Below are 21,380 nucleotides of genomic sequence, written 5' to 3'. Positions count from 1 at the left end.
GGTTCAATCCTGACCTTGGGTGCGGTCTTACATGTTCTCCCTGGGACCATGCGTATTTCTTATGGTTTCCATCCACATCCCAAAAATGTGCAAGTTTGTAGGTTAATTGGCCTCTGTAAATTGTCTTTAATGTGTTGGGAGTGGTTGAGAAAATGAGATAACATTGAACGAGTGTGAATGGGTGATTGATGGTTGCCATGGACTTGGTGGGCTGGAAGGCCTGTTCCCATGCGATCTCTTTCAATTCAGTTCAATACTTCCCTCTAACTTATTTCTTTTCAAAAGCACATCACTTCAAATATTCCTCAATTCTCCCACCACAAACATACAATATGGAAAATTTACAGTAGCCAATTAACCTATTAGGATGTCTTTGGATTGTGAGATGAAATCAGAGCACCTAGGGAAACCTATGCAAACTCCACACAGGCAGCACCCGAGAACAGAATCAAATCTGAATCACGAGCTGTGCGGCAGTAACACTTTAGTCGCACCACTGAGCCACCCATCGCTTCAGTACTTGTTCGCAAATTACATTATTGATGATAAAAAGATGTTAAAATATAACACCTTGCTGTTCTAATAATTCCTGATTCACAGCAGAGGATTGAGAAGGGTTTCATTAGAATCTAGATATTAAAGCTCTCTATTCTACTGCATACATATATATACACACATATATACATACACATACATATATATATCCCTTCGACTATGTTGAAGACTATCTACGACTACCTTCGACTACTTTTGATTACCTTCGACTACCCTCGATTACCAACGAATAACATGTCGACCTACTACAACCTACTTCAACTCTACCTATGAGTAAAAAAAATATCGACTTTTTTCCCCCCATGGCAACCTTTTTTTACTCGTGGGCATTTTTCAGCATGTTGAAAAATACGCCGCAACCTAGCTGAGGCCTCGAGTGCACGGGGACTACTCTCACGCATGAAGGAGAGTTACAAAGACATCCTAGGACCTCGTGTCGACCATGCTGTGAGCATGAGTCGAGGGCAAACTCTTCTAAACTCGCCAATTAGGTCGCCGCAGTGGGACATTTCTGTAGAAGGTATAATTTACCAGAATGACAGTGGTTTTAAGCAATTTCAATGATGTGATTGTACTCCTTAAAACAAGCAAAATTATGGGGAGAACATATAAAATATATACACACACTCGAAGGATACAAAACTCCGTCTTACAGTGGAAAATAAATTGATAGATTCCTGACTGAAATTTTTGCCTTTGTGAAAATTGTTTGCTTTATGAATAGGTTCAGATGTTTTATTGCATGCCTGCATTCATACCTGTGATAGATTGCAGCACCTGTTAAGACCATGGAGTAATCATTCGTCCATTTAGATGTGTAACCCCATCTTTCCTTTGTGTTGTCCCAGAAATGACTGCGAGCTGGGTATCCCACAATTCTCTCAGGGAAACTTTGCCACACAGTGAAGGCAAAATCTACCTAAAATATTAATAAAGCCAGAGTCCATTTAGTGGCAAAATTATGTACACACAACTTATAACTATGAAAGAACAAAAGTTAAATGCTTAGAGGTAATTTATGAGGGTAGAGACGTTTATTATTCTGATCATTTTTAAAAGCAAAAATGATTGTCAGTGTAATGGCCATTAAATGATCATAGGCTATAAATCTGCACAATACATTTGAGATTGTAGCTATAATATTTGTTCTTAAATCCAAGAAACACACCTTTTCTAAGGCTGACCTGAATTCCATACAAATCTATTTTTGTAAATCAGTTTTCAAAGGATGAAGGGATTAGGTGGCATCTGCTTGTTAATATTTTCAAGATTGGATTGTAAATATCAAGTTTACCAAGCCATATTTATACATATAAATGTATGCATCAGCATAAAGCATGGATATTTATGAATTTTCCTTTAATTACATTAACATTTAATTAGAGTAACATTTATTTGATTGCACCAAATCCAAATTCCGAGGGCTTAATAAGATAACTATTATGTCAAACAATCATTGTCAGAAACTAAAATCAAGAGATCAAGATAATGGAAAAAAATAAATCAAAGGTATCAACCCACAGCAGGAGTTCAGGAGTGTGGTAGTTTTCTTTTTTATGAGGTCTCATGAGCTTGCTCCAAATTACAATCCAGAGCAAGTAGAACAATGTAAATTGGTACTAAGCCAGTAATTAAAGAAACTATTAAAAGGTTGTTGTAATACACATGGCAGGGCAGGTGACACACTAGCACACACTAGCGTGGGGAGATCCATCATGATCAATATTAGCCATAATCTGCAGCTCAAGGAACATCTGCTCCAAGTTGATGGACCAGAGTCAAGTGTCAGGCACTGAAGCACCAAGGTAGAAATTACAAGGAAGTAGTCAAAATCCTTGTATTAAGCAATACTGATTTGGTCAGCAATCAGAAAAAGGAGTGTGACAGTTGAAACAGATATGGGGACTCGGAAGATTGCATTCATTCAAATGCATCCCTCTTCTGAATATAATTGGAAACACGAGTAGGCCACTCACGCCTGTTTCTATGTTCCACCATTCAAAAAGATTGGATTAGAACTATCTTCGCAATGACTTTTCACTCCCTTGTTCGTCAAGAATATATCTACCAAAATATTCAAGAACAGCATCCATTAATCTTTCAGAGAGAGCACTCCAAAGATTCACGATCTGCTGGCAGAATCTCTTTTGTCACATCCTTATCTTAAATTGTTACCCTCTTAATTTTCCCCAGTAATCCCTAGTTATAATCTTTCTTGTGGGGGAAACATTTTTCCTACATCCATCCTGACCTTTATGTTTCAAGCAGGAAAGATGCATGGATTTGACCATGTAATTATAGGCACCATTTCCTTAATGGACAAGGGCAGGGACTGTGGGGAGAATATACAAATTAGCCAAAGCACCAGGTTAAGGAAGTCAAGTTAGGGGACGAAAGTGGAACGTAAAGGTTCCAGGGTACAGTTAAGTTAGGGGAATAACCACTCTTTACTGTTAGCCAGAGCAAGAGCCAAAGTCATACAGTACTAAAGCAAGCTTGTCAGCTCACTATGGTCCAAGTTGACAGCCTTTGTGAAAAAAAATTTCCGCGGGACTGCTATATCTCTATTTCTCAACTAATACCCATGTCCTCTTGGCTTAGAGACCCCTGCCATGAAGAACTGTTTCTTACCATCTACTCTATGAATGCCTCTCATAGTTTTGTACACCTCAATCAGGAATCCCCACAGCCTCCTCTACTCAAAGGAAAACAAATCCAGTTTATCCAGTCACTCCTTGCGCCTTCAAAAAAATAAATAAAGCAATCTGCACCTGTTCAGGCATTCGCCTATCCCCCAGTAACAGGCCTGACATGCCCACCGCAGAGCCAGGAAACCCGTCCTCGAGAGGGAAGCCGCCGAGCCCGGCCCCTGCTTATCCCCGAGGATCGGAGAGGTGGGTGGAGAGAGTAAAGTTGGTGGCAGAAGCGAGGAACAAAAAGATGAACCGGGGTTTTATCTTCTGCGCCTTCAAGGTTGGCAGCAGGAGGTGCCCTCGGAGCAAAAAGGCTGGAAGTTAACTGGGCGAGGAGAGAGATGATGGCTCGCTGGCTGGTGAGAGAATCCCAACTGAGGCGATGGCTGGAGGCCCTGCAGCAGACCTGGGCACGATTGGTTAAGGGTGCCGCTCTAAGAGACCAAGTGCGCAGACCAGATGAGGCCTGCAGCGGCACAGGATAGTGAAGCAGGCCTACAACATCACTTGGCCAGGATGACCCTGTATCTCCACTAGGACAAGGGTCCTTTATGGCCATCTGCACACAAAATCTGCCAACTCTTGTATATTGTCTCATTGAGCTATTTCTATGCACTTTGTACTTTGATCTAAGATTGTGCTTGTGTAGTAATACTTTATGAATTGTTTCATTTTTCATTGTACCTCGGTATATGTGACGATAAAGAACCATAGAGACATATAAATAGGTGCAGGAGTAGGCCATTCGGCCCTTCGAGCCTGCACCGCCATTCAATATGATCATGGCTGATCATAAAACTCAGTATCCTGTACCTGCCTTCTCTCCATACCCCCTGATCCCTTTAGCCACAAGGGCCACATCTAACTCCCTCTTAAATATAGCCAATGAACTGGCCTCAACTACCTTTTGTGGCAGAGAATTCCACAGATTCACCACTCTCTGTGTGAAAAATGTTTTCCTCATCTCGGTCCTAAAAGATTTCCCCCTTATCCTTAAACTGTGACCCCTTGTTCTGGACTTCCCCAACATCGGGAACAATCTTCCGGCATCTAGCCTGTGCAACCCCTTAAGAATTTTGTAAGTTTCTATAAGATCCCCCCTCAATCTTCTAAATTCTAGCGAGTACAAACCAAGTCTATCCAGTCTTTCTTCATATGAAAGTCCTGACATCCCAGGAATCAGTCTGGTGAACCTTCTCTGTACTCCCTCTATGGCAAAAATGTCCTTCCTCAGATTAGGAGACCAAAACTGTACGCAATACTCCAGGTGTGGTCTCACCAAGACCCTGTACAGCTGCAGTAGAACCTCCCTGCTCCTATACTCAAATCCTTTTGCTATGAATGCTAACATACCATTCGCCTTCTTTACTGCCTGCTGCACCTGCATGCCTACTTTTAATGACTGATGTACTATGACACCCAGGTCTCGTTGCATCTCCCCATTTCCTGATCGGCCACCATTCAGATAATAGTCTACTTTCCTGTTTTTGCCACCAAAGTGGATAACCTCACATTTATCCACATTATACTGCATCTGCCATGCATTTGCCCACTCACCCAGCCTATCCAAGTCACCTTGCAGCCTCCTAGCATCCTCCACACAGCTAACACTGCCCTCCAGCTTTGTGTCATCCGCAAATTTGGAGATGTTGCATTCAATTCCCTCGTCCAAATCATTAATATATATCGTAAATAGCTGGGGTCCCAGCACTGAGCCTTGCGGTACCCCACTAGTCACTGCCTGCCATTGTGAAAAGGACCTGTTTACTCCTACTCTTTGCTTCCTGTCTGCCAGCCAGTTCTCTATCCACATCCATACTGAACCCCCAATACCGTGTGCTTTAAGTTTGTATACTAATCTCTTATGTGAGACCTTGTCGAAAGCCTTCTGAAAGTCCAGATATAACACATCCACTGATTCTCCCTTATCCACTCTACTAGTTACATCCTCGAAAAATTCTATAAGATTCGTCAGACATGATTTACCTTTCATAAATCCATGCTGACTTTGTCCGGCTAACCTGGATTTCACTCAGTTCCTCCATCTCATTTGACCCCCGGTCCCCTGCTATTTTCGGCAGATTATTTATGTCTTCCTTAGTGAAGACAGAACCAAAGTAGTTATTCAATTGGTCTGCCATGTCCTTGTTCCCTATGATCAATTCACCTGTTTCTGACTGCAAGGGACCTACATTTGCTTTAACTAATCTTTTTCTCTTCACATATCTATAAAAGCTTTTGCAGTCAGTTTTTATGTTCCCTGCCAGTTTTCTTTCATAATCTATTTTCCCTTTCCTAATTAAGCCCTTTGTCCTCCTCTGCTGGTCTCTAAATTTCTCCCAGTCCTCTGGTAGGCTGCTTTTTCTGGCTAATTTGTACGCTTCATCTTTTGTTTTGATACTATCCCTGATTTCCCTTGTTATCCACGGATGCACTACCTTCCCTGATTTATTTTTTTGCCAAACTGGGATGAACAATTGTTGTAGTTCATCCATGCAGTCTTTAAATGCCTTCCATTGCATATCCACCGTCAACCCATTAAGAATCAATTGCCAGTCTATCTTGGCCAATTCACGTCTCATACCTTCAAAGTTACCTTTCTTTAAGTTCAGGACCCTTGTTTCTGAATTAACAATGTCACTCTCCATCCTAATGAAGAACTCAACCATATTATGGTCACTCTTGCCCAAGGGGCCACGCACAACAAGACCGCTAACTAACCCTTCCTCATTACTCAATCCCCAATCTAGAATAGCCTGCTCTCTCGTTGGTTCCTCTACATGTTGGTTTAGAAAACTATCCCGCATACATTCCAAGAAATCCTCTTCCTCAGCACCTTTGCCAATTTGATTCACCCAATCTATATGTAGATTGAAGTCACCCATTATAACTGTTTTACCTTTGTTGCACGCATTTCTAATTGCCTGTTTGATGCCATCCCCAACTCCGCTACTACTGTTAGGTGGCCTGTACACAACTCCCACTAGCGTTTTCTGCCCCTTAGTGTTTCGCAGCTCTACGCATATCGATTCCACATCCTCCAAGCTAATGTCCTTCCTTTCTATTGCGTTAATCTGCTCTCTAACCAGCAACGCTACCCCACCTCCTTTCCCTTTCTGTCGATACCTCCTGAATGTTGAATATCCCTGGATGTTCAGCTCCCAGCCTTGGTCACCCTGGAGCCATGTATCCGTGATCCCAACTATATCATAGTCATTAATAGCTATCTGCACATTCAACTCATCCACCTTATTACGAATGCTCCTTGCATTGAGACACAAAGCCTTCAGGCTTGTTTTTACACCACTCTTACCCCTTATACAATTATGTTGAAAAGTGGCCCTTTTTGATTTTTGCCCTGGATTTGTCTGCCTGCCACTTTTACTTTTCACCTTGCTACCTATTGCTTCTACCCTCATTTTACACCCCTCTGTCTCTCCGCTCACACATTTAAGAAACCCTTTCCCTTTAACTCCATCCTCAACTATCCCATTTGACACACCATCCCCCTTATTCAGTTTAAAACCACCCGTGTAGCAGTGGCAAACCTGCCTGCCAGAATGCTGGTCCCCCACCTGTTAAGATGCAATCCGTCCCTTTTGTACAGTTCCCCCTTAACCATGAACCATTCAATCATTGATTGAACCATTGGAACAACACAACTGCTAAACTGTATTCCGATTATTCACATAACAATGTTCTTTAACCAACATTAATAGATAGACTCCATTGTGCATATATTGTCAGCTTTTAAACTACGAGCAAGTGTGAGGTGTTGCACTTTGGCAGGTTGAATGGAAGGGGAAGGTATACAGTTAATGGCAAGACCCTTAATAGCACTCAAGCACAGAGGGATCTCGGGGTCAAAGACTGTAGCTCCCTGAAAGTAACAAGCCATGCAGAATGGTAAAGGCAGCATTTGGTATGTTTGCCTTCATCGGTCAGAACATCAAATATAGGATGTTCAAAAGGGAACTGCAGATGCTGGAATATCGAAGGTACACACAATTGCTGGGGAAACTCAGCGGGTGCAGCAGCATCTATGGAGCGAAGGAAATAGGCGACGTTTCGGGCCGAAACCCTTCTTCAGACATTAATAGATAGACTCCATTGTGCTTTCACATATTTAGCCAATACCAACATCTGAGAGTTTGCATATATAGGAGTCTGGAAGTCAATTCAGAGTCACACAACATGGCAACAGGCCTTTTGGCCCAACTCATCCATGTCGACCAAGATACTCCATCTAAACTAGTCCCATTTACCCGTGATTGGTCCATATACCACCAAACCGTTCATATTCTGCTGTGCTGCAGCAAGCAAGAATTTCATTGTCCTATCTGGGACATATGACAATAAAACACTCTTGACTCTTAACCCTGTACCTACCCAAGTTTATTTTAGATGTTGTTATAGTACCCGCCTCAACTACCTCCTCTGACAGCTCATGCTATATACCCACCACCTTCTGAGTGAAAAGGTTGCCCCTCAGGTTCCTTTTAAATCTTGCCTCTCTCACCTACATCTATGTCCTCTGATTCTTGATTTCACTTACCCTTGGCAAAAGACTCTGCATTCATCCTATCTGCTCCCCACATGTTCCACACCTCCATGATTTCACCCTTCAGCTTCTTGTGCTCCAAGGAATAAAGTCCTATCCTGCCCAATCTTTCCCTTTAGCTCAGGCACTCGTGTCTTGGCAACATGCTCATAAATCTTCTCTGCACTCTTTCCAGCTTAATGGCATCCTTCTTATAGCAGGGTGACCAAAAAGGAACACAGTACCCAAAATGCAGCCTCACCAACGTCTTGTGAAACTGTAACACTATGTCCGAACTTCTAAAATCAATGCCCTGATCTCACTGAGAAGTAAAATAACTCTCATGGGAACAAGATGAAGGAACCCTGCAAGAAACTTGCCTCTTGGACTATTCCAAATGTTGAGCCACATTGTGTATCAATTCATTGCAAGTACGGGGAGATGGCCAAGGAATTAATATCCAGGAAAGCCTGAAAGATGCACATTAAAACTTAGACAAACACCATTCTGTCAAAATAAACAAGTTACGTCATTATTGACCTGTGGCATAGTAACAGATTATACCTTTTAGCAAACTGAATTATCTACACTGATGACTTCAACAGCGTAAATCAGATATGGAAATACACCAGATACAACAATGCAGGCACGCAATTGTCAAACTGTGCCTTGTGCACATCTAAAACGTGTGCAGAAATCAAAGAGGCCTGGCACCTTCCATTTTCAGAAAAATATCCTTGTCCCTAGCTGGTAAAAGAACACCAATTGTGTACACTCTTCAAAATGTCATCTGTTTTCCTTCACAAGTGTCTATATGAATGAGTTTCAGATTGCTAAAAATATTTTTTACACCACAAACAAAAATATTCTCATTGCAAGGCCAGAAAAAGCAGGGTGTATGCCTGAAGGACATTAACAGAGCTCTGAACAGATTTATTTTGAAAAAAATCACTTGCGTCATTAGAAAAGGTTACAAGATACCATTTATTTTGTCTTTAATTTTCAATGAGCCAATACAAATAGTTTTTCCTAATTAACATTTGCAAAACCACTCACGTTTAAATGATCAGAATTTCTCATAGGTCCCTAAATCATTAGACATATAATAAAATACAGGGGACTCAATTGTTAAGAAATATGGCTTTAATAACAAATTTCTGTGTTACAGTTTTTGAAAGCAAATTGACGGCATGCTATTGGAGATTTTAATAAAATAAACATTGACTTCCGTGAGCCACCTTTGGTCTTGTACACTGCCTCTGTGATCAGATGCACAATGATGAGGTTGCACAAGAGGATAGAATTAGAAAAATGTAGAGGTCTTGGGCTTATCGGATTAGTGAAGATTACAGAGAAAGGGGCAAATACCTGCACAGATCTGAACACTAGATTTCTTTATTAGAGTTTAACAACGAAAATACATTTCTAACGGCCCATTCCAAATTGCATGAATTTTTTTTATACCATTAAAAAACACAAAATATTTTCTAGTCGCATAACTAATTTTTATATTAAACCACTTATATCATCCTTTCTGCTCTCGATTTCCCTCGAATAAAAATCTAGTCTCTGTGAACCAATCATCCTATCTGACTATGCTGATCCAAACCACCCCCACATTAACCTATTCTCCTCCACCCCAGTAAACACCTATTAGCACATGATACGTGTAACATCCAGTGGGTTGACAGCATCTATGGAGGGAAATTAAGACATTGTCTTGCATTTGGATCCTTCGTCTGTCGATTTTCCTCCACAGATGCTGCCGGACCCAGAGTTCCTTCAGCAGCTTGATTTTGCTCAAGATTCCAGCATTTGTCGGGTCTAGTATCTCCATTCATATTTGCTTGGTAATTGTCCACCCTGAGCTAGCTTGATTCAAATCATACTTCTTTTAAATATTTGATCTATTAAAAATTTACAGAACTAGATCTGCTAACTTTATTAAACGTGATGGTATTGCTCAAACTTCTCAAGTGGCATAGAAGGTATCATTTTGGATTGGTCAGAGACCATCTATCATTTTGTGGTGGGAGGTTATAACCTTCACGTGGTCCACCCTGCTTCGACGAATGCAATCAACCTGGCGTGCACAAACAAGATCAAACAGAACAAGATGTCTTACAACTTTAGGCTGTACACGCCATACGCGAGAAGATGATGATCTATCATTCAATGCGGCAGTTGATAAATATCAGACATTCATGGGCGTAACAATAACTTCATTCAAGATCACACATTTTTTATCAACAGGAAACAGGAGTAGTAATCTAAATGACTTCATTCTTTCCTGAATCCCAGAGAAAATCTAATTGCAGTGGCTTTTTCTGCACCTTAGAGACATATAATAAAATACAGTTTTGTTGCAATTGTTACAAACAGGGATCAAACCTTGAACTTTCCAAAATAGACAATGCATTTGCAAATTAATAAGAGAATCTCAACAAATTAAATCTTCTTACCTCCGTAGTGGAAAGAACAGTATCTTCATCAAGGCTAAGAACTGCATGTGTATGAATTGCATCATATGGAAGAAAACGGCTGCTCATAACCTGTACGTCCAGAGAAACAAAAGTGCATTTTAATAGGAGGCAAATCCATGACAAGATGGCTTATAAAAATGCCTCTGTCTGTCCAATATCTATTTGTTACGTGCATTGGATAATGTCACCGCTGAAAATATATTCAAACTTTTACACTCATTGTGGCAATTTAAACCAAGTGCTGTGTTCTTCCTCTGTGCAAGCTATGCTCTTCAAATTAAGTGCAGAGAAAGATGCTGCAAATCATTGGCAAAATATTCCAAACAAGGGATACTATACAATGCCACTTGTTTAGTCACATAGCATTTAATAATTGCAATAATTAGAAATTATATATAAAAAGAGATATTATTCCCTTTCTTGTTCGCCATGAAAGTACCCATCTCATTCTAAAACACTATTTCTGTCTCTCCTCACCAATTTTTGGAAACCTTAAAATAATTGACTTTTTTTGATTAAACTTTAAAATTACATACATGCAAACTTTAGAGTTAATGGTCTGGGATATCCAGTGCAGTTTCTTGGTTAATTTAGCATTGTTTCAATCACAAACTGTGAAATAATTCCTCGTGAACTTGTGCATACAATTCCAAACAATATTTACTTTGCAAGATATTCTTTTCACATTTTCTCAATTTTGTTCAATAAACTGGGGGCTGGAATATATGGGGCTTCAAAATGGATGTGTCTTTAACTTGTGCCAAGTTTCTTCTGATGTCAATAGTGCTCAACATTGTGTTGCTGCTCACATATGATTTGCAGCTTATTGCTGCTGCATTGGTTAATTGCATGCTTCGACTGTAAGTCCAGTTTGGAGTGTGGCTTGCATCATTTACAGTCAGTCAGTAATTCTTAGAGGATAGCTATATTTAGGTTTCAACATTTATTTAGTGTCCATCTTGGTAGAACACAAATGCTGTGCCTCAAAAGCTTAACAGCTCACGGTTGGTCAGTCAAAATCTTCAAATATAATATTCCAATCCTGGCACAATACTCATTAAAGAATCACATTCTCTCCTTTAATACAAGATGGCATTTAGTAAGAAGGCGTATTTTATCTCATGGAAAGCTGAGCTAGAAATGCTGACACACTATTAAAAATAAGTTATCCTCCATCTTTACCGCAGTCCCCTACTACAGATGATGCAAGCTTATCACTTATTTATTTTCATGACTACATGCCCATCCAGCTGTGGTCTGTGTATGTTTGAACATGGGTTTCAACCCGAAACGTCACCCATTCCTCCTCTCCAGAGATGCTGCCTGTCCCGCAGAGTTACTCCAGCTTTTTGTGTCTATCAGCTGTATGCTTTTCTACTTTCAATCAAGAGTTTTAAGTGTGAAAGGTATGCAATGATAAAATACACAGTAATCTAATCAACCACCAGCTCAGCAAGGATATTACTTTGATTTTTTTGTTACATGGACATTGCTGTCAATACCAATATTTATTGTCCACCCTTAATTGCTGAAGCATATAGCTCAAATCAGGCAAGGATGGGGGATTTAATTGTGTGAAGGACTTGAACAAGGCGGGTCTTTACAATAATCTAATTTTCCTGGTTACAATTATTGAGATTAATTTGTTTTTCATACACAAGCCTCTGTGGAACAAGTTTCCAGAAGAGGTGGCAGGGGCACTGTGTTGCAAAAGTAGCCGAGTAAGAGAGAGATTTCAGTGAGGGCAAGTTATAGAAGCAAAGACACCTCCCACTGTTCCTTCTTGAGTTCAGATAACATATTTTTTGATTACTCTGGATATTTTGTTGAGTTTTTCTTCTCCTCATCTTTCTCACATAATAGTTCACCCAGTTCTAAATGTCTTCTCCTCATTTTCTCAGTTATCCTGCACTCTAGAGGGAACGTATCTGTGCCTGTTGACAACAGGTTTATGGGAAAACATTGGAGAAAGCCAAAGTCCTTTAGCAAGACCACTCTTGCGTATGCAGCCTAGAAGACAACCATCATCTGCAAAATTGTAGCAACAGCATATAGAATTCAATTAGCAACTCGATTGATCCCTTTAAATACTGCCAGCAGTGGAGATTGATCCTTTTGTCTGGTATCCCCAGTTCCAGCAGGCATTAGTTGCACTAACATCCTCACTGATTTATAACCCAGCATCCGCAGTTGTGTCAACATCCTCTCAGTTATGGTGGCCAGCATTGTTTGAGCAACAAATGTATTAAGATTAGATGCACATCATAGCTGACGTGGCAACAAAAGACAGGTATTACGATGCGAATTATGTAGCCATTGATTCTTGGCTGTGGGTTTCCAAGAGTCCTCTGGTTCAATGATTTAGTAATTTTGAATGTATAAATGAGCCACTTGTCTGTAGATATTACAATGAACCAGACTCATTTTCCAAATCTTTATTCAAGTGATGCTTAGATCAATGAAGCAGCCCATTTGTCAGCTATGCCATTAACAGCTCAGTATTTTAATTTATAGGGTTTATAATACATTCTGTCCAAAACTACTTTGATCATCAAGACATTAATCAAACATTTTTGTAATTAAAAGATTTATCACTAAGTGATCCATCCATCATAATTTTTACACTTTGAAAGAAATGTGCTCTGTGTTTTCATGTTAATTTTGCTCCTCATCAAAAACATCCTATGCAATACGGTGTCTTGGGTCGTGAGATCACAAAATAAAACAGCACAAGCCACATTGCATCAGAACTGGTGACCTCTTTCTAGCAGGGGTGTTTGGCTCCCTCCAATTCTCAGCAGATAACCATTGAGCAGATGGAAGAGGCCAAGCAAAGAGATGTGCTTATTGGGCCTGTGTTCCATAACATAGATTTCCATGGGCAAGTACTATATCTCCATGTCTTCATCATCATTGCATCTTACCCTCAAACTCCCTACTCAATATCATTATGATATAACATTCACCAGAAGGATTCCGTAATTCAAGGCAGCAGCTCACTATTTTCTCAAGGACAATGAAGGTTGGGTATTAAATACTTGTCTTACTAGCAAGGCCAGGATACTGAAAAATGAAGAAGTGAATAATAAGGTCAGGCTAGGAATCAGAAATTGTGTTTGAATATAAATAAGATTCAGGTAATGGTTTATAACTCTACTTGATTGATACTAATCCACTCCACAATAATGTCTAATTTCAGTGCGCTAGTTCCTCATTATCATTTCAAGTTCTCAGCAAGTTATTCTAATGTGGCCATTACATAATTACCAAGACATTGATCCACCCATGTACAAAAATCACAAAAAATATACCAAAGTTTCCTTTAAAAAAAAAACCTTGAACTTCAATTGAAGATTCTATTTTTTTTTTAAAATGCTCAGAATGCAGACCACAAATTATATAGAATTTGCTCAAAGGTCATTGATAGTTTATTATTGGAAAGCCATTATTTCATATATGGACTATAAAAGCTGCCAGTTAAGTTTAGGCACTAAACCAAATTCACAAATTACAATCTGTTCTGCAATCTGCAAACACAGATAACAAATAAACTGCAATGCCCCATTCTTTTTGAAAAAGTTCAGCAATAAATGGCAGAATATAACTTTTGGTCATGTGGTTGACAATTCTATTATTATGGACACCAATTACACCCACACTTAAAACTGTTCAAACATTCTGACGCTAGATGTATCTTTCATCCCCACCCAAATCAAACCTGATGGCAAGTTGTACAAGCTCCCACTTTGAATATTCATAGTGGAATGTCAATTGAAGACAAGTGTGTATCATGAACCTTACAGAAAAACGTACTTTATTTTCTCCTTCAATTACCAGTACAGGTACAGCAGTGGAGGGCCAACGGTGTTTGGCTGGTAAAGGTTTGTCACAGTTCCATAACACAATAACCTATAAACAATCAAGCATAGTCAACAGTTACAGAATTACATTGAAAATAATCTCATGACTAAAAAAATGCTGATTCATGAATTAAAGTACTATTACTTATTACAAAATAATGTCATACATTTTACTCTTGGGATACAATAATTCTGTATTTTGTATAAAATAGATCTTGACAAGTTACATCACTCTAAGGCATGGGTTCCCAACCTTTTTCGTCCCGTTTACCCCTGGCAACTTTAATAGCACATAACAATGTTATTTCACTTATTTATGAACTAATGATGAACAGATACCAGTATATCAGAACCAAACACAGTCAGTCAATGAGAAAAAATATGTACAAATCCAGAATCAACAAATTTACTCCTGGGTAGGTGAAATTTACCCCAGGTTAGGAATCCTCGCTCTAAGGGTTAAGATCGTGTTTAAAAGAAATATGATCATTCCAATTCAAAAGGGGAAACCAAATAAAAATAAATATATTTTAAGCCTGCAAACACCATGCAAGAAATAGGTTTTTCTGCTAGCCTTTCAAGTTCACAGACACTGAGAGATGTATTGCTACATTATTGTAGTAATGGTAATGGTTCTTAATTTATCATTAATTTACATAACACAAAGAGACACTGCTTTTACTCAATGAGCAGCCAAAGCACACTAAACAAAATCATTCAGATTTGATTCCAGAGTTAAAAGAAACTGCTGGAGGAACTAATTGGATCAGGCAGCATCTGTGGCGGGAAATGGACAGGTGACATATTTGGTCTGGGCATTTCTTCATTCTGATCTGTTGAGTTCCTCCCAGTAGTTTGCTTTTCAATCAAGATTCCAGCATCTGCATTTCTTGTTTGATTCCAAAACTGTGCTCAGTTAGTGATTTCAGCTTTTGTCTTAGTGCCATCAGTTTGTCAGGGGGCGGGAGAAGAGAAGTTTATACACATTTCAACTTCTAATAGTTATCCAACTGCACTCTGGAAAAGGATACAAATTCAAAGAAGATACAAAGATCAACTGCAGTGCCACAAAAGTAGGTTGCTACCACCACAATCAAAATTAACATTGGTAATGACCAAAAAGATGAGGTCTCAGTGGGCGACTAATACTTGTATTAATGGTCTGCAGTTCTATACTAAAACCATTAGAATGACAAGGGGAAAGAGGTACTTTTATTTATGAACAACACTCTCCATTCAAAACTCAAATGACACCATATTAAACATATTTTCTAAATGCAATAATAAATGGTCAGTCTACCTGTGCACAATATTGACTCTTAGCTACTGCCAGCAGAAGTTTTAATATTGGCTGTGACTGCGAAACCAGCGGAGTCACTGCATGGATAACGGCAGTAAACTTGGTTGAAGGCGATGTACCTGAAACAATAATCAGGACAGAAGATTAAAAACAGAATCTAAAACCAAATAGAATATTTAATATTCATTAACCCTTCAAGCTAAAGAATAGCATTCCATGTTCAGAAATCAACATCATGACCCAGAATTTGCTATTGGGTTCAGTTTACATTTGTCTCATTGGTTTTCCTTTCAATGTTTGGCTTAACACATCTTGGCATTGCAAATTGCTGATATTGTGATTTGATAAGGAGATGGAGTAGGTATTTGGTATTTGGAGTCTTTGTGAATGGGTCCCTAAGATTTAAGGCTTAGAATAAAGCAAGGTCAGAAAAGAAAATCATAGAATTTAGGGCTGCATTGATTAGAAAACCAGAATTAATTTTAGAGTCTAAAGAAGGGTCCCGACCCGAAACGTCACCCATTCCTTCTCTCCAGAGATGCTGCCTGTCCCGCTGAGTTACTCCAGCATTTTGTGTACCTTAGAATTATTTTTATACAAGTATTAAATACGGAAAAGATTAACAATATTACGATTATCAATGAGATTAGCATGTCACATGATGTACAAATTTAAATTACTTACCTAGATAAGAATAATAAAAAGGAAAATCTCCTAAATGTGCTGAATACTGTGGCTGACTGAATAATGCCCCTGGAGGTTTATTCCACATTAAGCCATTGCGAGACATATGGTTAAAAACTCTGTCTTGAATTATCTATTAAAAAAAAGTTAGTAATATCAGTGACTTTCTACTGTAAAGCACTGCCTGTGGAATATACAATTCATATACATGGGAACTTAACGAAAGAAAAGAGGTAGGCCACTTAGTCTGTTTTATTTTCAACAAGATTTGACTCTGTGCCAAAAGTGCTCCCAAAAAATGGTCAACAAAGTTTCTCAATATTAGTTTTAAAAATCGATAACTGATCTAGCAGCAGTAATTACATGTGAAACTATTGTACAAATCTCTACCAATCATTGCATGTTTCATCAATTCACTCCCAAAAGCCCAGGTTCTAAATATTAGACTGTGACCTCTTGTTCTTGGCTCAACAAAAATAGCAAATAGTTTTGATCTACCCTATTAATTTCTTTTAATAAGGATTCTAAAATCACCCTGTAACTAAATTCAGTTAGTTATTCCTTGTAGCTTCTCTTGGAGTCCAGGTTTCATTGTGCTTAAATCTATACTGTACTTGCTCTTAGGCCAATGTATGCATTGTAAAAAATGGTAACCCGATTGCTCCAAGCAATCCAGTTATGGTCGCAGCAATACTTTCTATAGCTATAGTATAGCATTACTTCTATTTCCTTGCATTCTAGATTTGTTTATATAATTGCTCCGTTTCCATGGTATTTTAATGATCTATACACATGAACTTACAAACCTCAATCTCTATTCTTTCATCATTTGATAAGCATATTATTCTATTCTTTTTAAAACATAAAATTAATCAGCTCACACTGTCCTACACTGAAATGTATTTGCTTCAGTTCAGTTCATTTAATCTATTCAAAACTAGTAATATTTTCAACTACACATAGCTCACAAGGCAGCCTGGACTGCAAACAAACTTAAACGACAAGAAACCACAAATCTAACTTATTTATAAATACGAATAGCTCGACAACACCCTTAGGTGACATATCTAATGAATTTGATTAGCTGCTCATTACTCATTGTCTCCCATCACTCATCCATTTTCCAAAACATTTGTTATCAATTCCAAATAAATTCATAATCTACTGACACAAAAAATGATGCCACATCACAGATTTGTGAATTTGAAGATAGGATGAAGGTATAACCAAGGCTGTCATGAATGGGTACACTAACATTTACTGGCATTCCTTCATTTACAATGGCGTTATGATCCAGGAAAACTTTGAATTAAGTGCACATTCAAAAGGTAAAAGCATTTCACATTGATTTCAATGTAAAACCATCGGTTATACATCAGACATCCCACTTTTTAAGAAAGGTGGGAGAGAGAAAAAACAGGGAATTATCGGCCAGTTAGCCTGACATCAGTGGTGGGGAAGATGCTGGAGTCAATTATAAAAGATGAGATAGTCGAACATTTGGATAGCAGTAACAGGATCGGTCCAAGTCAGCATGGATTTACGAAGGGGAAATCAAGCTTGACTAATCTTCTGGAATTTTTTTAAGACGTAACTAGGAAAATGGACAAGGGAGAGCCAGTGGATGTAGTGTACCTGGACTTTCAGAAAGCATTTGATAAGGTCCCACATAGGAGATTAGTGGGCAAAATTAGGGCACAGGGTTTTGGGGGTAGAGTGCTGACATGGATAGAGAAGTGGTTGGCAGACAGGAAACAAAGAGTAGGGATTAACGGGTCCCTTTCAGAATGGCAGGCAGTGACTAGTGGGATACCGCAAGGCGTGGTGCTGGGACTGCAGCTACTTACAATATACATCAATGATTTGGATGAAGGGATTCAAAGTAACATTAGCAAATTTGCAGATGACACAAAGCTGGGTGGCCGTGTGAACTGTGAGGAGGATGCTATGAGAATGCAGGGCGACTTGGACGGGTTGGGTGAGTGGGCAGATGCATACCAGATGCAGTTTAATGTGGATAAATGTGAGGCTATCCACTTTGGTAGCAAAAACAGGAAGGCAGATTACTATCTAAATGGCATCAAGTTGGGAAAAGGGGAAGTACAATGGGATCTGGGGGTCCTTGTACATCAGTATATGAAAGTAAGCATGCATGTACAGCAGGCAGTGAAGAAATCAAATGGCATGTTGGCCTTTATAACAAGATGAAGCAAATATAGGAGCAAAGAGGTCCTTCTGCAGTTGTACAGAGCCCTAGTGAGACCACACCTGGAGTATTGTGTGCAGTTTTGGTCCCCTAATTTGAGCAAGGACATTCTTGCTATTGAGGGAGTGCAGCATAGGTTTACACGGTTAATTCCCAGGATGGCGGGACTGTCATATGCAGAGAGAATGGAGCAGCTGGGCTTGTACACTCTGGAGTTTAGAAGGATGAGAGGGTATCTCATTGAAACATTTAAGATTGTTAAGGGTTTGGACACGCTAGAGGCAGGAAACATGTTCCCGACGTTGGGGGAGTCCAGAACCAAGTTCAAGTTCAAGTGAGTTTATTTGCATGTGTCCCTGTATAGGACAATGAAATTCTTGCTTTGCTTAAGCACACAGAAAAATAGTAGGCATTTACTACAAAACAGATAAATGTGTCCATATACCATGATATAAATATATACACACATGAATAAATAAACTGGTAAAGTGCAAATAACAGAAAGTGGTTATTAATAATCAGAGTTTTGTCCGAGCCAGGTTTAATAGTCTGATGGCTGTGGGGAAGTAGCTATTCCTGAACCTGGTTGTTGCAGTCTTCAGGCTCCTGTACCTTCTACCTGAAGGTAGCAGGGAGATGAGTGTGTGGCCAGGATGGTGTGGGTCTTTGATGATACTGCCAGCCTTTTTGAGGCAGCAATAAATCCCCTCGATGGAAGGAAGGTCAGAGCCGATGGACTGGGCAGTGTTTACTACTTTTTGTAGTCTTTTCCTCTCCAGGGTGCTCAAATTACCGAACCAAGCCACGATGCAACCGGTCAGTATGCTCTCGACTGTGCACCTGTAGAAGTTAGAGAGAGTCTTCCTTGACAATCCGACTCTCCGTAATCTTCTCAGGAAGTAGAGGCGCTGATGAGCTTTTTTGATAATTGCGTTAGTGTTCTCGGACCAGGAAAGATCTTCAGAGATGTGCACGCCCAGGAATTTGAAGTTCTTGAACCTTTCAACCATCGACCCGCTGATATAAATGGGGCTGTGGGTCCCCCTCCTACTCCTTCCAAAGTCCACAATCAGTTCCTTGGTTTTGCTGGTGTTGAGGGCCAGGTTATTGCGCTGGCACCATATGGACACGATCTCTCATCTATATTCTGACTCATCCCCATCAGTGATACGCCCCACAATAGTGGTGTCGTCAGCGAACTTGATGATGGAGTTCGCACTGTGGTTCGCTACGCAGTCATGGGTATAGAGTGAGTACAGCAGGGGGCTGAGCACGCAGCCTTGAGGTGCTCCCGTGCTGATTGTTATCGAGGCTGACACATTTCCACCAATACGAACAGACTGTGGTCTGTGGATGAGGAAGTCGAGGATCCAGTTGCAGAGGGATGCGCAGAGACCCAGTTCTGCGAGTTTGGTAACCAGTTTGGAGGGGATGATTGTGTTAAATGCCGAGCTGTAATCAATGAATAACAGCCTGACATATGAGTTTTTGTTGTCCAAGTGGTCCAGTGCGGAGTGGAGGGCCAGCGAGATCGCATCCACCGTTGATCTGTTGTGGCGGTACGCGAACTGCAGTGGGTCCAGGTTTTTGTCGAGGTAGGAGTTGATTTGCTCCATGATCAACCTCTCAAAGCACTTCATCCCCACCGGCGTTAGTGCCACTGGTCGATGGTCATTGAGGCACGTCACCTTACTCTTCTTGGGCACCGGTATGATTGATGCCCTTTTAAAGCAGGTGGGGACCTCAGACCTCAGAAGTGAGAGGTTGAAAATGTCCGTAAAAACTCCCGCCAGTTGGTCCGCACAGGTTTTTAGAACACGACCGGGTATACCATCAGGACCAGGTGCTTTTCGGGGGTTCACCGTTTAAGAATAAGGAGTAAGCCATTTAGAACAGAGACGAGGAAACACTTTTTCTCACAGAGAGTGGTGAGTCTGTGGAATTCTCTGCCTCAGAGGGTGGTGGAGGCAGGTTCTCTGGATGCTTTCAAGAGGGAGCTAGATAGGGCTCTTAAAAATAGTGGAGTCAGGGGATATGGGAAGAAGGCAGGAACAGGGTACTGATTGGGGATGATCAGCCATGATCACATTGAATGGCGGTGCTGGCTCGAAGGGCCAAATGGCCTACTCCGGCACCTATTGTCTATTGAATAATTAAGTTTGCTGATGACACTGTGGTGGTGGGCCTGATCTCAGAAAACGACGAGAAGGCCTACCGGGAGGAGGTGGCTGGTCTAGCACTCTGGTGCCAGGATAACAGCCTCCTCTTGAACATCAAAAAAACGAAGGAGCTGATCATGGACTTTAGGAGGGCACATCATCCGAGGACGTACACTCCATTGAGGATAAATGGGGATCCTGTGGATAGGGTGAACTGTTTTAAATATCTGGGAGTCCACATCTCCGAGGATATGACATGGACATAACACGCCTCAGCACTCGTGAGTAAGGCAAGGCAGCGCCTTTACCACCTCAGGCAATTGAGGAAATTCATAGTGTTTCTGAGGATCCTCCAGTGCTTCTACGCAGCGGCGGTGGAAAGCATCTTGTCCGGGAACATTACCATCTGGTTTGGGAATTGCTCTGCCAAGGACAAGAAGGCTCTGCAGAGAGTAGTGCGTTCGGCCGAACGCACTATGGGAACTTCACTTGCCCCCCTGCAGGAACTATACATCAGGAGGTGCAACTCCAGAGCCAACAATATCATGAGAGACCCCTTCCACCCCTGCAATGGACTGTTCCAGCTGCTACGGTCAGGCAAACGCCTCCGTTGCCATGCGGTGAGAACGGAGAGGTTGAGAAGGAGTTTCTTCCCAGAGGCCATTCGGACTGTAAACGCCTATCTCACCAGGGACTAACTCTACTGAACGTTTTTCCTTCCATTATTTATTATGTAAAAGAATATGTGTGTTATGATTGTGTTTATAGTTTGTTTGGTTGTTTGGTTGTTTGTCTTTTGCACAAAAGTCCGCGAGCATTGCCACTTTCATTTCACTGCACATCTCGTATGTGTATGTGACAAATAAACTTGACTTGACTTGACTTGACACAAACCTGCCA

The 21,380-nt window shown here is 40.4% G+C and overlaps 1 protein-coding gene across 1 annotated transcript in view; it reads right to left on the bottom strand.

Moving 5' to 3' along the window:
- ext1 (exostosin glycosyltransferase 1) overlaps window positions 1–21,380 on the bottom strand; it is a 127,579-nt gene that overhangs the window by 12,669 nt on the left and 93,530 nt on the right. Inside the window, exons 5-9 of the mRNA XM_033019206.1 lie at window positions 16,116–16,248; window positions 15,432–15,550; window positions 14,085–14,180; window positions 10,251–10,340; window positions 1,314–1,474 (exon numbers count right to left, since the gene is read on the bottom strand). Of these exons, the coding sequence (XP_032875097.1) occupies window positions 1,314–1,474; window positions 10,251–10,340; window positions 14,085–14,180; window positions 15,432–15,550; window positions 16,116–16,248 (599 nt within the window). The remainder of the gene's footprint in view (window positions 1–1,313; window positions 1,475–10,250; window positions 10,341–14,084; window positions 14,181–15,431; window positions 15,551–16,115; window positions 16,249–21,380) is intronic.

This window comes from Amblyraja radiata, chromosome 4 (genome assembly GCF_010909765.2).
Source record: "Amblyraja radiata isolate CabotCenter1 chromosome 4, sAmbRad1.1.pri, whole genome shotgun sequence".
NCBI classification, from domain to species: domain Eukaryota; kingdom Metazoa; phylum Chordata; class Chondrichthyes; order Rajiformes; family Rajidae; genus Amblyraja; species Amblyraja radiata.
The sequence above is the reverse complement of the archived record's forward strand: the minus strand, read 5'-3'. Positions and strand labels throughout refer to the sequence as shown.